The sequence below is a fragment of the Poromitra crassiceps genome, assembly GCF_964638095.1.
Source record: "Poromitra crassiceps genome assembly, chromosome: 2".
In the NCBI taxonomy this organism is placed as follows: domain Eukaryota; kingdom Metazoa; phylum Chordata; class Actinopteri; order Beryciformes; family Melamphaidae; genus Poromitra; species Poromitra crassiceps.
In genome coordinates, this window is record NC_139624.1 from 23,268,021 (window position 1) to 23,288,020 (window position 20,000).

Here is a 20,000-nt window from a genome sequence, read left to right on the forward strand (position 1 = left end):
GACATTTCTTTACTTTAGCCTGGGGGTTAATATGTAGGAGCATGGCATAGCAGGTAGAGCTGTTGTGCGTAGCAGTGTGAACCATCAGATAGCCTACTAGTCTTCTATCATGTTACATCACAGAGGTCAGAGGTCACAGGTTTTTGCTCTTCCTTACAGAGGTAATCCTGTCTGCATCACAGCATCAGATTACTGCAGGCTGGCACAGCTCGCTCACACCTCGTGTTTCTGTCTCATCACTTTTCATTTAGAGAATGGATGAAAAAGTTCCTTCGTTATAGTTTCATTTCATCTTAATCTTCATAAACACTGGGAAATACCAGAGACTGTTTGTTAGAGCAAGATGGCCCAACTGCAAGTCATTTCCTGTATCTGTGTCAGGTGCCCCGACCCTTTGGGAGACTAGAAGGTCTTGAGGTGATTCACTCCAATGGGAGAAGTGAAGTGAGCACAGATTATGACCGATTCTTTCTTCCAATAGTCACCAAAGTAGATATTAGACCAATTTTTCACACGCCACATTTCTTTCAGAACATTCTGACACTAAAATTGCAGACAAATCAGCAGAAAATGAGCTTTGTTCGAGACCTGTCTCTGTCTCAGCAACGCACTCTCACGAGATCTGGCGACAATATCTCCTGTGGGATCTTGTGCTGGGTTGATAGATCAAAACGAGCAGAAAAATATGGCACAATTTCACAAACATGAAAATTCCATCAGTAAGGCCCAAGCTTTGTGCAGCATTATGCAACAGTTCCGGCCGAGCAATTTGATTGGACAAAAGGGATCCTAGCCATGCTGATATTTCACTCCGCTTCACAGCTACGCGTTTCCTTGATAAGGCTGCGTTCAAACAGCGCTCGCACACACCCAGGGACAATAATATGGATTTAACCTTAATTATGAACGGTATTAGCTGAAGTCATCTGTGCTAACCTCAAAGTAGCTAACGTTAGTTCAGCTAGCTTGCAGTCTGGAAACTGCAGGCAGCAAGTTGACCCGTTGTTGCTTGCTTGGCAACACTTGGTAATGCAATCCTGGGGCAACAGTTTTGGTCGGCGGAGACGAATAACAGACAGAAATCATCTGTTGTCGCAAATTACTTGAGAGAGAATAATATTATCACTTGATGAATAGCTTGGTTTATGCTCTACAACTGTTGTATGAAAGCAATATCACACTCGAGGTCGTGCTGTTGTCTAATATCGTCACGGCTGTGATTCGACCGAATTCGAACGATATTAGAAGTATAACATCACTCCCTCTCATGTGATATTGCTTAAATAAGCTGTAATAACAGGAACAAGTTATCTGTATTTTCCATCCATCCACACGATGTTCATAACACCTCCAAATGAACCATGCCCCCTTAGGAGACAGGAAGTGTAATACCATTTCATACCATTGGCACAGCATGTAATGGGTCATCTTGTTGGTGTACTGAGTATCTTTGGAAATACCAGTTATCACACTGGACATCTGGGATAAACACACAGTCAGTTAGGCACATTGCAGAATTGCCTTCAACTCCCAATCTGTCTGTTCCTCTGCAGATCAATGACCTCCCAGCTTTCCTCAGTGGGAAGGAGAGGGAAGACTCCCAACACATACGAATCATCTACACTGCCGCAAAGCCTGCTGGGAAGGGAGATGATTGGCACGGGAGGGACAAGGAAGAAGCCCCACCTTCTCACAGAAACCACCACCTGACAGCACCACCCACCTTAGAAGGTAAAGACTGACCATTATTATCTCATGGTGTGTGTGTGTGTGTGTGTGTGTGTGTGTGTGTGTGTGTGTGTGTGTGTGTGTGTGTGTGTGTGTGTGTGCGTGCGTGCGTGCGTGTGCGTGCGTGTGTTTTCATTTCCTTTTTTTTTACCAGTCATGTGTCTGTTGCTAGTTTGCAAGGTTACGAACCCCGTATTCAATATAATACCTCGTCAAAGGTGGATGAGTGTAAATGTCTTTGTACTGGGTTTTACCTGGCTTTTTTGGAGGGCTCAGGTGCTGCAGCTCGCAAACGCAGCTCGTCCAAATCAGTATTCAGTATTTATTTACTAGTCCATTTGAAGCGTTTTCTGAAAATCGAGATTTAAAAAAAATCACATTTACGCTTCAAAAATCATACAAGTGGTCCTCATTTGTGAAGATTATCTTGCTGAACACCAAGTTCACAGTTTCATAAACTTTTGTTCACCACAGATATTATTTCAGGCATTTAACCAAAATCCCCATACAAAAATGACAAAAACCGGAAGTCTTAGGCAGGTTTTGGGACTCATTTCTGTGGGACTCTAGAGACAGGAGACTCTTACGCTGAAGTGAACTACATAACGATTATACTGTAGTTAAGATGGGCTTTAGGTTAGAGCAGGGGTGTCCACACTTTTTACAATGGGGGCCAAATTAGATAATACCGGGGGGCCAGCTGCTTCTCGCATCATATGGGTTATAATGAAAAACATTTTGAATCACGTACAATACAATTGTGCTTCAAGGATTTTGTTTACCATCTGAAAACATTTGTTCTGCCTGTTCCTACTCGGTGCTTGTCTACTGTACAAACTGTATGATAGTGCTGTCATCGTTAGGTGAACGTAAAAAATGCAAATTGAACTTGCTTCATTAACCAATACTGTTGCTTCACTGATTTCAGAGAACAATTGGAGGATATCTCCTGAACCCACGCAAAGGTGAGTGTCACACATACGCAAACACGCACTCGCGCACACGCACACATGCACACGTGCACGCACGCACACACACGCACACACACACACACGCACACACACACGCACACACGCAAACACACACACATACACACGCACACACGCGCGCACACGCACACACACACACTCTATAAGTCCATACACTCAAAGCATGGCTTTCTAACATTAAGCTTGTCGTGTTAAAACCCCTCTGACAGACTGATGTGTCTGATCGTATTAAGGAATTTGGAGGTCAGAGCAGGTCACACACACTTCAGCCTTGGATATACTTACTCCAGAGAAGACGTACACGTGCACAGCTGTGGACACCATGGAGGCGTAGTACTGTAGTTCTTTTTATACTATATCGTTTCTGAAGTCCGCTTGCACTTGGAGGATGCGTGGAAAGAGCGAGAGAGAGAAGCCTAAAGCCCATGGCACACCAAACGAACATTCTCAAACAAACACAAACAAACACGAACAAAGACAAATGTTCGTTTGGCGTGCCATAGCTGTCTGTCCTTGTCTGTTCGTGTTTGGCGATGTTCGGCGATGTTCTGTCATGTTTGCCAGGATTCGACTTGTTCAATCCGGCGTTGTTCGCTGTTCGCTGTTGTCTGGTAACTTCCCATGTTTTCAGTCGCGTATCCATGGAAACGGAGCTCACGCATGCGCGCCTAATGCCTGCGGTTGTCTGGTCAGTTTGGTCAGAGGCAGAGCCTCCTAACGTTACACGCGACGCAGTAGCCGCAAAACGCGACTATTTCACTCGAGTACCTCTCCCATCATAGTCGCGCTCGCCCGACCCCTTTATCGAGGGAAAGTTGCACATTTAGCGATCTACAAGCTTCAAACATGCACCAATCACTAATATAAACTACGCACCTTGTTGCCACGGATGTTGTCGAGCAGGCCGCGCTGAGGCCGCGCTTTGTTAACTCGTATTTTAAGAAAGTTTGGGTTATTTGTGTGTCCGGAAACATTATTTTCCCTTCTCCAACGACTCTTCTTCTTTTTTGCTGCTCACCGGTTCAACTGCTGCGCCACCGCATCATGGGGTATTACATCATGTGTCAAGTATGGGGTTTGCCCTGTGTCGTTCTGTCAGTCACAGGTTTCTGTGACGGTGGCGCAGTTGAGCAGTTGAACCGGTGAGCAGCAAAAAAGAAGAAGAGTCGTTAGAGAAGGGAAAATAATGTTTCCGGACCAGTGGGCAACAGAATTAGGGAATGTATGAAGCCAGTCGTGAAATTCCATTAATTCGAAAAGTCCGCAGGGGGGCGCACGTCAGGTCCGGAAGTGACGACACGTACATTGGCTCCAATGTAAAAATGAGCCGACTTCTCTCTCGTTCTGTGTCTTAAATAAACATTTTCCGAATGAGCTTATGGTCTGAATAAACAATTTCAAGTCTTTTTCATGCTCTCCTGGGCTCCGTTTTCTAAATTATGGTCCCATTTCGAGTAAAAGAGCCGATAAAAATTATAACTTTGGGGGCGGGATTTTCTTTGATTTACACCAGCCACAGGAAACCAGATGATTCCAACCAGTTGCCAAGGCAGGCTAGCTAGCTAGCTAGCAACGTAGCCAGAGATTAAAAGTAAAATAACAGAAACAGCGTTACCCTTATGATATTTTAATGATGTTAGTAGACACACGTAATAGTATAGATCCCCGTTATGAGGTATGTTGATCAAAAGAACACCTAAAACGCTATATCGAAATCGGGTTTTAGTGGACGGGCAGAGCTGATCTGCGGCTAGCTAGCTAGCAACGTAGCAACAGTATAGAGCCCCCGAGGTCTGTTGATCAAAAGAACACCTAACGCTATATCGTTATGTAATGTGACTTGTGACATGATCACCACATTTCAATAAATATAACGTTTTTGCACATTTGAATGCTGCTGGTCGTTTGTTTAATGCTGTATATATTGGACATTTAAAGCTGATACACAATTGTGTTGAGGTATTCCGCAAAGCTCAATTAAAAATATAACGTGTAACCACGTGTAACACTTGAAACAATCAAATTTAACTTTTTCACAGCAATACACAGTCCAGCCCACCATGGTATGGTTAAGGATTGGAACCATTGTTTGAATTATATCGAAATATATTTGCATGGTGTAGCATGTAATGCAGTCTGTTAAGATACTGTAAACATGCTAGATACTCTGTGACACAGAAAGGCAGACGAGCTAGCAGCAGGGATCTTGTCACCCTGATTTCAGATAAACTTGTCTGTCTAGTAGCTAGACAATATTACTGTACCATAATACCACAAGCTAAAGGCAGCATACACCAATGGAAGGATGGGTAGCATTTGTCATCCAGGCTATACAGTAACGTTAGGCTATTATAAAGTTATGAAACGCTGATTCAGACGTTACAATAATATGACATAATATGAGCCAGTTAGCCTAGCTAGAGAGAGTAATTTCAGACCACCAGATATCACCATATTTCATTTCAATAAATATAAAGCATTCGTTGATTGAAGCAGACTGCTGATCGCTTGTTTCTCCGTCGTCATGTCCTCATGTCCTCATGGTCCAATCTTCGGTTCGTAGTTCGTGTTCACTCGACATCAACAATCTTTATATCACATCTGATCATTTTATCCAACCTGCCTCTGACCAGACAACTAATGGATCGTTCTGCGCGATCATATTTGCGACATTCAGATACATGATAATATACAACAAGGCTATCTTTGTTGACAATGTTTATTGACAAAAGCATTAAAACAAGCAAATATAACAATATTCTCCGGTCACTGGCAGATACTAGCTAGGCTACAACTTGTTCAAAGCAAATCTCTCATGTCAGCATTTGGCTTGTGTGTTATGGCAATTTCCTATGTTGAAACAACTGATCAGCAGTAACATGTAGTTTAGCGTTAATCTCAGGAGAACAGAATATTATAGCTTTGATCGTCACAAATCATAATCCTCTGTTGTGTGTCCCATCGGTACTGGACGGCGCCTACCCCTGGAAGAAACGAATTAGACACTGTTAATCACTGTATAACGTTAATGTCTGCTTACCCAACACTACGTGCGATTGGTAAATACTGTAAATGCAGAGGTGGATAAAGTATCCAGAGGAGTTTAACCCCCTTGTTCCCCCTCATTGATTGATAGTTGATCTAACGTTAGCTAGATATATAACGCTATAGCTGGTAGATCATATGAGTATGCTTTGAGTCTGCCTCATCTCAAAGAGGTAACCTAGGTAAACAGAACTGCGTTTGTTTTCTGTCTACGTCCGAATCTGTGCAGCATGCAATACTAGACACTGTTAATCACTGTATAACGTTAACGTTTGCTTACCCAACACTACGTGCAATTGGTAAATACTGTAAATGCAGAGGTGGATAAACTATCCAGAGGAGTTTAACCCCCTTGTTCCCTCTCATTGATTGATAGTTGATCTAACGTTAGCTAGATATATAACGCTATAGCTGGTAGATCATGAGTATGCTTTGAGTCTGCCTCATCTCAAAGAGGTAACCTAGGTAAACAGAACTGCGTTTGTTTTCTGTCTACGTCCGAATCTGTGCAGCATGCAATACTGTTTAACGTTGTATAACGTTAACTTATGCTACTCTAGTCTAACGTAGCTAGCGTTAATGTCATGCTATGTAATTAGCGTTACGTTAGAAAATAAGATTACCTCGATTTTGTGGAAGATGCAAGCGGCAGGCTGGTGACGCCGCGCGAGGTCTGGAGGAAATAATACTCTGGTTTTTCTTCGGGCTATTGTATTCAATGTGAGAGCAATGGAGCAAGGCTAGCAATAGCAACTAACGTTAGCAACATTTGTTAGCCAAGCTAACGGCTAGCAGGGAAAATAACATGAACAAGATGGATGCCGTGGCGGAGGAAACCCTCCCCCGAGTCCCGTCCACGCTCACGCCCTTTCCTGTTTTCCCGGCTCCAGGTTTGAACAGATTTCCCACAATGCAACAGGAAAATCCATTCATCCAATCAAACGAAATCAAACAATATCGGGAAGTGAGCTTCATTTTGCCGTGTCAAAATCATATAGCTAAGGTGGTCCAGATATTATGTACTGTCAATGTTCCGGACACACAAATAACCCAAACTTTCTTAAAATACGAGTTAACAAAGCGCGGCCTCAGCGCGGCCTGCTCGACAACATCCGTGGCAACAAGGTGCGTAGTTTATATTAGTGATTGGTGCATGTTTGAAGCTTGTAGATCGCTAAATGTGCAACTTTCCCTCGATAAAGGGGTCGGGCGAGCGCGACTATGATGGGAGAGGTACTCGAGTGAAATAGTCGCGTTTTGCGGCTAGCGACGCAGCAAACATACGTTTCTCTGCCAACCATGTGCCATCACACTGGGCATCAACAACACTAGCGGGAGACTTCTCCCATGCACTCCCGCAAATAAGTAATGTTTTGCGCAGCAAGGTTACATAATGAGGGGGAGAGAGAACATCCATGACGGCTAACAACGAGCTATGCTAATAACTAGCTAGCCGTTCAGAAACACATGTAAACAGCCGTGTGATCACTGAGAACGTCAGTAAAATAAGGAGAGAGCTGCAGGTGCTTATGCAGAACTAGTGCACGATTAAGTGCACAGTGGGTAATGACCCGCTGTGATGAAGAATATAGCGAGATTAACCAGGTTGATAGCAGAGAAAACACTGTTGCAGCTGCCATCAGCAGGACCTCCAAGCTTCAACTAGCGTTGCCTGCGGTTGCCTGTCACATGACGCCTTCATGGTCCCTCGATAAAGTCTGCAGAAATATGCACGTTCCCTCACCTCTCTCTCAAGAAGCGTCACGTGAGTGTGGCGTTTAAGGCCATCTGTCGCTACAAAAGAAATAAACTGGGTGTATCATTGTATTACTCGACAGATGTATAACTAACTTTGTCAGTCTGAGCCATCTTCTATGTGCTGTAACACAGTGCAGTTTCTATTTTTCTGGTGTTTCTTTTTTACATGTTTGGGACTGTTGTGCTGAATATGTTTGGTCGGTGTGCCATGCTTTCAAACAATCTCCAACATCTGCCAACATTCACAGACAATTGTCTGTTGGTGTTTGTTGGTGTTTGTTGGAGAATGTTTGATTGGTGTGCCATGGGCTTAAGACGACCACGGTGAAGTTAGTTTTAGGTTGGCTATTCAACAGACATCGGAGTAAATGTTTGTGGAATATCCAACCTAAAACTAACATACAGACTGTCTCTGGAGCATTCAAAGATTGTATTAGAGATACTTTGGCTTGAGAGACTAGTGACAGACAGATTGTTCATCCAATCACCTGCCAGGTATTTGTTTAACGTGCCCGCCCTTTTCCAAACAGTTTCTAAAGATGCTGTCCCACATGGTTCTGTGTCACAAACCATCTGGCAGCATCAGGTTACAAAAAGGATGCCGGTCTGAACAACAGTCTTAGTTACTTCGCATTAGGTTGCTATTGACACTTTTTCCTGCAAGAAATATATATGAGATGGAACTACTGCTTGTTAGTTTTTCTGCTGGACGACTACAGGATTGATGCATAGGACATATCTTTTTGATTTCCAGATTTACGTTAAGGAATCAGCACTACCCACAGATCCATTCTGTCCAGCACTGTTTCCCCCCCCGATTTTTTATCCCATATTTATCCCCCATTAGTGCTAATTTAATGTATTTATCCTGGTTGCTGCTCCACCCTCTGCCGATCTGGGGAGAGCCGAAACTGGCTCCATGCTTCCTCCGAGACATGGGCAGTTAGCCAACCGCTTCTTCTCACCTGACAGGGGAAGCTTCACCGGTAGGACATAGCACGTGGGAGGTTCACGCTATTCCAACCAGTTCCCCTCCCTCCAAACAGGCGCCCTTAAGGACCAGAGGAGGAACCACTTTAGCAACCAGGATGCATGTTTTGGTGAAGGGGGTTTACTATATGAAAGAAACCCCCGGGAGGCACGGGGAGAACATGCAAACTCCACACAGAAAGGCCCTTTTGCCGACCCCACCCGGGCGGTGGGCACTCGAGGACATGCGGATGGGCACGCATTCCTTCAGCGTTCACAACGTCCCAGGTGGGAATCGAACCCAGGACCTTCGAGCTGTGGGGCGACAGCGCTTACCACTGCACCACCGTACCCCCCTCTGTCCAGCACTGCTGATTCATTCATTCATTCATTCATTCATTTATTCATTCATTCATTCAGGCCTTATCTCTGTGTGCCAGGCAGGCCAATATGATGCCATTAAACACAAGGAAACAGCTTTCCTCAGGAGGCTGTAGTCCAGTCAATCTAACTCAAAAAAGGGCCCAACATAGAAGTAATTGCAATAGTAATGTTTCATAGTTTTTATTGGTCCTAATACCCACCTACATCATATATTAAAAGTATAACTTCATGGATTTAGTGGAACATACTTTTTTCCAAGGTCAAAAACAAATTTTCCATGTTTTAGAGTGACGCAGTCTGGGTAAAATGGTGTTAATATTAGAGGGTCTATGTACACCTATCCAACATGTTTTGTGTCTTTTTCTAGGTTTTTGGGGTCAATCTTTCCAATAAAATACTTTTTCAGAGGATATTCTAATGTATTATACCTGTATTTGAGGTACTTTTTAAGTCAGAATTTAGTAAAAATCGAATATTTAAATCTCTCAATGTTTGCAATCTAATATTTAATTAAAGACTAAGTAAAAAATATCTGCTCTGTCTGCATAGTTGCATTTGGTTTGTGTGCCCAAGTAATATATTCCAACCTGCCAGCATGCACTACATACCACAGTCTGTGGGACGATGCGATTGGGAATGGTGGGATGTCCAGCTTGACATAGCTTTGCAGCATTGCACAATTTGTGGACAAAGAAAAGTCCAAATAAAAACAGCACAGGTGTGTCTCCAACAGAGGTGGAAGTCAACAAGTGCACGCAATAACGGCAACTTTTTGTGTGTGTGGAGCAACCAACTGACCGACCAACCAACCGATGGACCTATAGAGCTGCTTGTCACAGCTAAAAAGGTATGTGACCTACATTTATCTAGCTAGCTAACAACTGTTGTTTTAGCTAGGTTTAGGTTGGCTAACGTTCTTATGTCATATTTTGTGTGCCGAAGGCCTCTGCCTTTCTCTCTGAAACTGTGTTTAGCATTTGGTATGCTATATCGCGCAAAGCTTAAGTGAGATGTTTTCAACAGATTGAAGATGATAGCCTCCTGTTAGCAGTGTCAGCACAACATAGCAACAGGTAGGATGCAAAAGCAAAAGGTGTTAGAGAATATAAAATAACTATGATACTCAAAATTAATTAATAATGTTTTCTTGTAACTGGATTATTTGTCATTTTCTGCAGTAGCCTATAGCCTATGACTTATGTTAGTTTCCAAAAAATAAATGAAGCCTTTGACAGCTCTGTGTTTATACCATCTCTTTAAATGAATTGGGTTATTTAATGTAGAATACAAACCAGATACTGTATATAAAAATATATATGTAAAATTGCAAGAAATTGTGTATTACTTTAACTCACAATGGTTTGATCCACTGCGCCCCCTTAACCCTAACCATAACCCAGTCCGACCACTCAATGTCCCTAACCCAAAACCCTAACCCTAACCTTAACGCTAATGGTCGGACTAATGGGAGGTCGGACCAATGGGCAGTTCCCCGCCAGGCACATGTTGCAAAAGTATAAAAGTGTGCCTTGTGTAATGCCTTTGTTCCAGATGGAGATGGCTGAGTGTGTATTCTGTGGGAACCAAACATCTGATGAAGCACCGACTGTCAAGTTAACCCAGAAGGGATGTGATGGCATTCTCAGAGCCAGCGATCAACGCAACGCAGGCATAACCATAGTTCCTGGCCAAGTGGTTCATGTAGAATGCAGGAGGAAATTCATCAACCCACATGAAATAGAACAATTCAAGAAACAGCAGCAACGTATCGAAGCAGGGGTAGTTGGTTGTAAGCGGAGATCGTCTGGCCCCTCATTTTCATACAAAGATCACTGTTTGTTTTGTGGGGTGCATGACAGATATGCAGGCAAGAGAAAAGAGTTCAAACTGATTCCTGTCAGGACCAAAGATTTCCAGACAAAGCTACTTGAATGTTGCACCAAGCGTTCGGAGCATTGGTCTGATATAGTGAGAGGAAGATTGGCATATGTGAATGACCTTCATGCTGCTGACGGAGTATACCACAAGACATGTAACGGCAACTTCAGAACTGGAAGACAAGACAAGTCCCCAAGTGTTTTCTAGATGAAGACAGTGATGGCTCAAAAAGGCATAAAACTGGGAGGCCCCAGTCCCTTTCTTGTGCTGATGCTTTTTTGAAAGTTGCAGATGATCTGCGCCACAGTGAAGAGGAGCAGATGACAATACATGACCTTATCAGCAGGATGAAGGACTACCTAGGAGATGAGGAGGAGCCATACAGCTTTTGCTTCATGAAAAAACAAATTCAGAGTCACTTTGGTAGTGACATTTTCAGCAAAACGGCTATCCACCCTCGCAACTTGCCACCAACATCTTCGTCTGCCATGTTTCACAGCTTCAGAGTGTACCATCAGGTTCAGGAATGGAGGGGAAACTTGCTACCACCGGAGGAATGGGGCTGGAGGATCCAAGACTCATGTCTTATTCCCATCCATTCCGATCAGGACCCTGCTCCTCAGTCCTTGTTGGAGCTTGTGCGCTGCAGATGCAAGTCAGGTTGCGGCACTATGCGCTGCAAATGGTCGTCAAGGACTTGATTTCTCCCTATAGCCTGTTCAGAGTGCAGAGTTGTGTGTGCCAATATGTCGGCACATCATTTGGATGAGGACATGGAGTGAAGATTACATGTTGGCCTAACAGTCAAGGCATGTTTCAAGCTTACCAAGACAAATTTGTATGTACAGAAAATTCAATGATAATAAAACGTTTATAACCTGCTTTTATTGACTTTGTTTGGATTTTTTTTAAAGGTAATTTTGGGGTAAGGATACTAATACATTCAGAACAGGTCATATCTGATGGTTTTATCTGAAAGAACACCCTAAAAAACATGTTCAGATGCAGAGGTACTCACTTCTTTTTGTGAGACAGTGACAAGAAGGCCCCAGATTTCAACCCCTGAATTTACATTGATCCACTAAATATATAATCTTATACTTTTAATATGTTATTTATATGACCCTAGGGATCACATAAAACCTTGAATGATTACTATTGCAATTTGTTCTATCTCAAACCACAGATTGACTGGACTACTGTGTCTCCATGATGTCTACGTGACAGCTTCTCTATTGCAAGGAAGTCCTTTTGTTTCTGTTTGGTAATAACATTAGCCTGGTGTGAGCCGATAAAAACACAGTGTAACAAGGAGCCGGGGGGGTTGTGTTGTAGTAAGCTACAGTGGAGAGTTATCTGTATTGCTACATGCTTGTTAATAAGCACCGCAGAAATGAGTCCCGGAAATATACTTCCGTGTTCTTCAGTGGAAAAGTCTATGAGATTTAACATGGGGGTTTCGCTTAAATGCATAAAATAAGGTCTGTGGTTAACAGAAGTTTATGGGAACGCGAATTTGGGTTCCGCATGATAATCTTCACAAACGTGAATAACTTTTATGACTTTTGGAACGTAGATGTAACGTAAATTATAAAACGCTTCAAAAGTCATCAAAGTTATTCACGTTTGTGAAGATGGAAATGTCGAAACAATTTAATGTCAAATTCTCTCCATGTGAAGGCTTTCTGAAGACCACCACACAAATAATATCTACTATCACACCTTGATGCTCATTTCACTGTATAGCTCTCTTTCACCATAAATTCTACCATGTTAATGCTATCGGTCTATCCATCTCTTTCACACATGCACGCACGCACGCACGCACGTCACACACACACACACACACACACACACACACACACACACACGCACACACACACACACACATGCACATACACATGCAGATGTAACCCTCCAGACTGTTCTCTGTTGTAAAGGTTTTATAGAGAGTAGAGTTTGTCTGTCTCCGTGACTCCCATAGACAGAGAATGTCTCGTAGACTTTGGACAGACAGTAGATGAATGCATGTTAAACACATAGAGCTGCATTGTAGGTATTTGGACATCTGAAATGGCAGAAAACTTTGTACTGAATAAATGTAGTGATCCATGAGTCAAAACCCTGGCTCATTGTTCCACATTAAAAATGAGCTGGTTCTTGGTTACAGTACAAAAAAGCGTATGTGATAAGATCAGTTACAAGCCTTTGCAAATGATTATTATGCGAGTTACTTCTCTACCCAAAACATAGAACTTAAGAACTGGCAAGAACAAAATCAAGTGCATCTCAACTAGTTTTTATTTGTAACGTTAGTTGAGCTGAAATGAAAAATGCCTTTGCACTGCTTTTAGATCACATCCACGGTCATATAGTGCACCTATTTAACAATATATGCCAGAAAAGAAGACGAAAACAGAAGGAATTTCTTTGGATTTTTATATCAAAATTCACTCATGTTCTCTTACTGTAAAATCAAAAATATGCAGTGTGCTTACGTCAGCTCGTACTAACCAATTTCAACCAATAATCAATCTTCAGGGCTAGCAGAAAATTCCAAGTTTGCAACATGGCTACATGGGTTAGCATTGCTAGCCCATGAATGTTAATAGAACTAAGCAAATAAGCATAAAAAAGGGAAATCTTAGTTTAATGTAGATGCAAAGGATATGTAATGTACGGAGGGGTTTGAAAGCTCGATGCTGCTCATAAATGCCTCTTTTTATCCTTCTCTGCTGGTGATATTATTTTTTCCGGTTTAGAGCTCCCAGCCGTCACAGCGCTCAACAGTGCCACTCTGGTCGAAGGCTCGGTAAAAAAAATAATGTCACCAGCACAGAATTCTGATTAAAAAGAGGCATTTATGAGCAGCATCGAGCTTTCAAACCACTCCGTCGAGAAGCAATGAACCCTCTAGTAGGTGGCTTTGAAATGTTTCTGTGACACTTGTAAATACATGCGTATCGCTGATTTAGACAGCTTGAGAGCGAGAGTCGCAGGGAAGTCTATGTACTATGTAGACGGCAGATGATGAAATCATGTGGACAAGCAGTTACAAAAGGAGCTAAGAGAAATAGTGTTAGAGAATGTCATTCTTGATCTTTTTACTTTGGAGAATGAGAAGTTGGACAGAAAACAACCAACAGCAAAGGAAGGCACACGTACTTGCTTTGCAAACACCAAAGCACTCATCCTAAGTGCCAGGATGAAAACCATTCAATCAACCGTTAGATTGACTGGTGGGTTAAAAATAACCCTACACTTGACTACAGATATTTCCTTGTTGGTGACGTCACAATTCAGGAAGTTGGAGAAATGGTAAATGATGGCAGTATTTTCTATAAGCAGTGAAAGTAGAGGTGAACAGTGCTGTGGCTGTGAATGCAGCATGGCTCTGCCTGGCTGGCTGTGGAGGTATTTGAACTGGACTGAACCTCTTCAGTGTCTCAGGTAGCTCATGACTTATTTAATCAACAGACAGGAGCAAGTTTCATATTACGCCCTGCTCATTACGGCCTGCTTATTACGGCCTGCTCATTGGTTAGGCCGGGTTATAAACAATGTCTCAAAGCTGCAGGCGGACGGAGCAAATCACGTCCAACTTGACCAAAAATCTTGCAGATAAATATCCCGAGTTGTTCAAAGGGCAACAGAATTAGGGAATGTGATAGATACAATAACAATATTACATTCCCTCAAATAAGTCGTCAAACGAGTGTTATTTATTGTGACAAGCAATTTCTTTTGACGAGGAAATGCGCCAGCTGCAACAATCACGTAACGTTCTAGACCGGACCTTGCACCCATAATTATTTTACAGCGGGGCATTCAAGCTTCTAACGTTAAACACATTTCAAATTTCTCTGTTTATTTACAGTAGACACTCACCATGCTGCTTTTTTACTCTCTCTGTTTATTTACAGTAGACTCACCATGCTGCTTTTTTACTCTCTCTGTTTATTTACAGTAGACTCACCATGCTGCTTTTTTACTCTCTGTTTATTTACAGTAGACTCACCATGCTGCTTTTTTACTCTCTCTGTTTATTTACAGTAGACTCACCATGCTGTTATTTTACTCTCTGTTTATTTACAGTAGACTCACCATGCTGCTATTTTACTCTCTGTTTATTTACAGTAGACTCACCATGCTGCTTTTTTACTCTCTCTGTTTATTTACAGTAGACTCACCATGCTGCTTTTTTACTCTCTCTGTTTATTTACAGTAGACTCACCATGCTGCTTTTTTACTCTCTGTTTATTTACAGTAGACTCACCATGCTGCTTTTTTACTCTCTCTGTTTATTTACAGTAGACTCACCATGCTGTTATTTTACTCTCTGTTTATTTACAGTAGACTCACCATGCTGCTATTTTACTCTCTGTTTATTTACAGTAGACTCACCATGCTGCTATTTTACTCTCTGTTTATTTACAGTAGACTCACCATGCTGCTTTTTTACTCTCTCTGTTTATTTACAGTAGACTCACCGTGCTGCTTTTTTACTCTCTCTGTTTATTTACAGTAGACTCACCATGCTGCTTTTTTACTCTCTGTTTATTTACAGTACTCTCACCATGCTGTTATTTTACTCTCTGTTTATTTACAGTAGACTCACCATGCTGTTATTTTACTCTCTGTTTATTTACAGTAGACTCACCATGCTGCTAGTTTACTCTCTGTTTATTTACAGTAGACTCACCATGCTGCTATTTTACTCTCTCTGTTTATTTACAGTAGACTCACCATGCTGCTTTTTTACTCTCTCTGTTTATTTACAGTAGACTCACCATGCTGCTTTTTTACTCTCTCTGTTTATTTACAGTAGACTCACCATGCTGCTATTTTACTCTCTGTTTATTTACAGTAGACTCACCATGCTGCTTTTTTACTCTCTCTGTTTATTTACAGTAGACTCACCATGCTGCTTTTTTACTCTCTGTTTATTTACAGTAGACTCACCATGCTGCTAGTTTACTCTCTGTTTATTTACAGTAGACTCACCATGCTGCTTTTTTACTCTCTCTGTTTATTTACAGTAGACTCACCATGCTGCTTTTTTACTCTCTCTGTTTATTTACAGTAGACTCACCATGCTGCTAGTTTACTCTTTGTTTATTTACAGTAGACTCACCATGCTGCTATTTTACTCTATCTGTTTATTTACAGTAGACTCACCATGCGGCTAGTTTACTCTCTGTTTATTTACAGTAGACTCACCATGCTGCTATTTTACTCTCTCTGTTTATTTACAGTAGACTCACCATGCTGCTATTTTACTCTCTGTTTATTTACAGTAGACTCACCATGCTGCTATTTTACTCTCTGTTTATTTACAGTAGACTCACCATGCTGCTTTTTTACGCTCTGTTTATTTACAGTAGACTCACCATGCTGCTATTTTACTCTCTCTGTTTATTTACAGTAGACTCACCATGCTGCTATTTTACTCTCTCTGTTTATTTACAGTAGACTCACCATGCTGCTATTTTACTCTCTGTTTATTTACAGTAGACTCACCATGCTGCTATTTTACTCTCTGTTTATTTACAGTAGACTCACCATGCTGCTAGTTTACTCTCTCTGTTTATTTACAGTAGACTCACCATGCTGCTATTTTACTCTCTGTTTATTTACAGTAGACTCACCATGCTTCTCCTTTACTCTCTCTGTTTATTTACAGTAGACTCACCATGCTGCTATTTTACTCTCTCTGTTTATTTACAGTAGACTCACCATGCTGCTATTTTACTCTCTGTTTATTTACAGTAGACTCACCATGCTGCTATTTTACTCTCTGTTTATTTACAGTAGACTCGCCATCCTGCTAGTTTACTCTCTCTGTTTATTTACAGTAGACTCACCATGCTGCTATTTTACTCTCTGTTTATTTACAGTAGACTCACCATGCTTCTCCTTTACTCTCTCTGTTTATTTACAGTAGACTCACCATGCTGCTAGTTTACTCTCTCTGTTTATTTACAGCAGACTCACCATGCTGCTAGTTTACTCTCTCTGTTTATTTACAGTAGACTCACCATGCTGCTAGTTTACTCTCTCTGTTTATTTACAGTAGACTCACCATGCTGCTAGTTTACTCTCTCTCTGTTTATTTACAGTAGACTCACCATGCTGCTAGTTTACTCTCTCTGTTTATTTACAGTAGACTCACCATGCTGCTATTTTACTCTCTGTTTATTTACAGTAGACTCACCATGCTGCTAGTTTACTCTCTCTGTTTATTTACAGTAGACTCACCATGAGCCACTGAAATCAATAGAAACACACTATCAACCCCTCACCTCACCATCATACACACATTCAGAAACGTTACGACAAAGTACGCAGGATTAGATTTATTTGCTGTGTGTGTGTTTATTTGTTTATTAAAAGGATCCCCATTAGCTGCCGCGCCTAGGCGACAGCTAGTCTTCCTGTGTGTGTTGTGTGTGTGTGTGTGTGCGCGCGGGTGCGTGCACACATGTTTTTAGTACAAAGAATTGAAAGAAACAACAGGAAGTGGGAGTGGTTGTTGTCATTGGATGGTTGCTAGGGTACAAAAACGAAAAAAAGACCATCAAATGAACTGTTGTGTGTGTGGGTGTGTGAGTGAGTGAGTGAGTGAATGAGAGAGAGAGAGAGGGAGAGACCCCAAAGTAAATGCTGCACAAGGTGTCTTGCTGCTCAAGTGTAATTCACTCCTGGGAGGTAATTAAAACACACACACACACACACACACATACACAGAGTCTGGACGTAATGAAAACTCCTTACAGCTGCCAAGTTATTACATTCAAATGACTGAGCCGCCTGCTTGTTCACTTGGCAAATTGCTCCTACTGTTTTTCCACAAAACATTCAGAGAACACGTCAGAACATTCAGGGAACACGTCTAAACATTCAGAGAACACGTCTAAACATTCAGAGAACACGTCAAAACATTCAGGGAACACATCAGAACATTCAGGGAACACATCAGAACATTCAGGGAACACATCAAAACATTCAGGGAACACGTCAACACATTCAGGGAAAACATCTAAACATTCAGGGAACACGGCAAAACATTCAGGGAACACGTCAACACATTCAGGGAACATGTCAAAACATTCAGAGAACACGTCAAAACATTCAGAGAACACGTCAAAACATTCAGGGAACACATCAGAACATTCAGGGAACACGTCAGAACATTCAGGGAACACATCAGAACATTCAGGGAACACATCAGAACATTCAGGGAACACATCAGAACATTCAGAGAACACGTCAAAACATTCAAGGAACACGTCCAAACATTCAGGGAACACATCAAAACATTCAGGGAACACGTCAAAACATTCAGGGAACACGTCAAAACATTCAGGGAACACGTCAGAACATTCAGGGAACACATCAGAACATTCAGGGAACACGTCAAAACATTCAGGGAACACGTCAAAACATTCAGGGAACACGTCAAAACATTCAGGGAACACGTCAGAACATTCAGGGAACACGTCAGAACATTCAGGGAACACGTCAAAACATTCAGGGAACACGTCCAAACATTCAGGGAACACATCAAAACATTCAGGGAACACGTCAAAACATTCAGGGAACACATCAGAACATTCAGGGAACACGTCAAAACATTCAGGGAACACGTCCAAACATTCAGGGAACACGTCAGAACATTCAGGGAACACGTCAGAACATTCAGGGAACACGTCAGAACATTCAGGGAACACGTCAGAACATTCAGGGAACACGTCAGAACATTCAGGGAACACGTCAAAACATTCAGGGAACACGTCCAAACATTCAGGGAACACGTCCAAACATTCAGGGAACACATCAGAACATTCAGGGAACACATCAGAACATTCAGGGAACACGTCAAAACATTCAGGGAACACGTCCAAACATTCAGGGAACACGTCCAAACATTCAGGGAACACGTCCAAACATTCAGGGAACACATCAAAACATTCAGGGAACACGTCAAAACATTCAGGGAACACATCAAAACATTCAGGGAACACGTCAAAACATTCAGGGAACACGTCCAAACATTCAGGGAACACGTCAAAACATTCAGGGAACACATCAAAACATTCAGAGAACAGGTCAAAACATTCAGGGAACACGTCCAAACATTCAGAGAACAGGTCAAAACATTCAGAGAACACGTCCAAACATTCAGAGAACAGGTCAAAACATTCAGGGAACACGTCAGAACATTCAGGGAACACGTCAAATATTCAGAGTTGGTTGTGTTGTGTTGTGTTCAAGTACCCCATATTTCCATATTCTTATCCCCCGTTTTTCTTGTTCTTTTGCTACTGCAGCAACACAATTTGCCTACAGTGGTGAAAGTTTCATCTGATCTTTCTCTCCCCTCTCTGTGACTCTCTCCCTTCTCTCTCCCACTCCCTTATCAGGAAACATACAGTAGGTGGGGGAGTAGAGGTGCACATGTTAAGGCCCGTGCGCTCCGCATCCTGTCCCGACCCAGAGACTCTGGGCCTCCTGCCCCGCGCCCACCCTCCCTCCTCAGCACCCTCCATCCGCTCCTCTGTGTACCCCCCTGCCTCTCCCTCCACCCCTCTGTCGCCCCTGAAACCAAGCCCGAAGATCCACGAGGCCGGCCAGGTATGGATGGATGGATGGATGTGTGGCAACTGACATCAAACAAAGCAATCTAAAGAGTGATCTAGGTTTGTTTCAGCCAGTTAGTGAGATTCAGCACATCAGACATCAGACCAAAGTGCTGTTGGCTACCAAACTGTCATTTCATGTCTTACCCAAACAATTCTGCATTATGTGCAGTCACCGAGCCACAGATTTTAGTGGTAAAATGCTGTTTAAATTGTATGAATACTGTCACACCGTCACATTGACCATGTGAATACTGTCACACCGTCACATTGACCATGTGAATACTGTCACACTGTCACAGTGACCATGTGAATACTGTCACACCGTCACATTGACCATGTGAATACTGTCACACCGTCACATTGACCATGTGAATACTGTCACACCGTCACATTGACCATGTGAATACTGTCACACTGTCACAGTGACCATGTGAATACTGTCACACTGTCACATTGACCATGTGAATACTGTCACACTGTCACAGTGACCATGTGAATACTGTCACACTGTCACATTGACCATGTGAATACTGTCACACCGTCACATTGACCATGTGAATACTGTCACACTGTCACATTGACCATGTGAATACTGTCACACTGTCAC

At 42.3% G+C, this 20,000-nt stretch overlaps 1 protein-coding gene across 1 annotated transcript in view; it reads left to right on the forward strand.

The window, feature by feature from the left end:
* The window catches only part of cUnh12orf56 (chromosome Un C12orf56 homolog), a gene marked incomplete at both ends in the record, with an annotated part of 33,128 nt that overhangs the window by 1,782 nt on the left and 11,346 nt on the right, over positions 1-20,000 (forward strand). The window contains 2 exons of the mRNA XM_083661619.1: positions 1,554-1,731; positions 19,249-19,385. Of these exons, the coding sequence (XP_083517745.1) occupies positions 1,554-1,731; positions 19,249-19,385 (315 nt within the window). The remainder of the gene's footprint in view (positions 1-1,553; positions 1,732-19,248; positions 19,386-20,000) is intronic.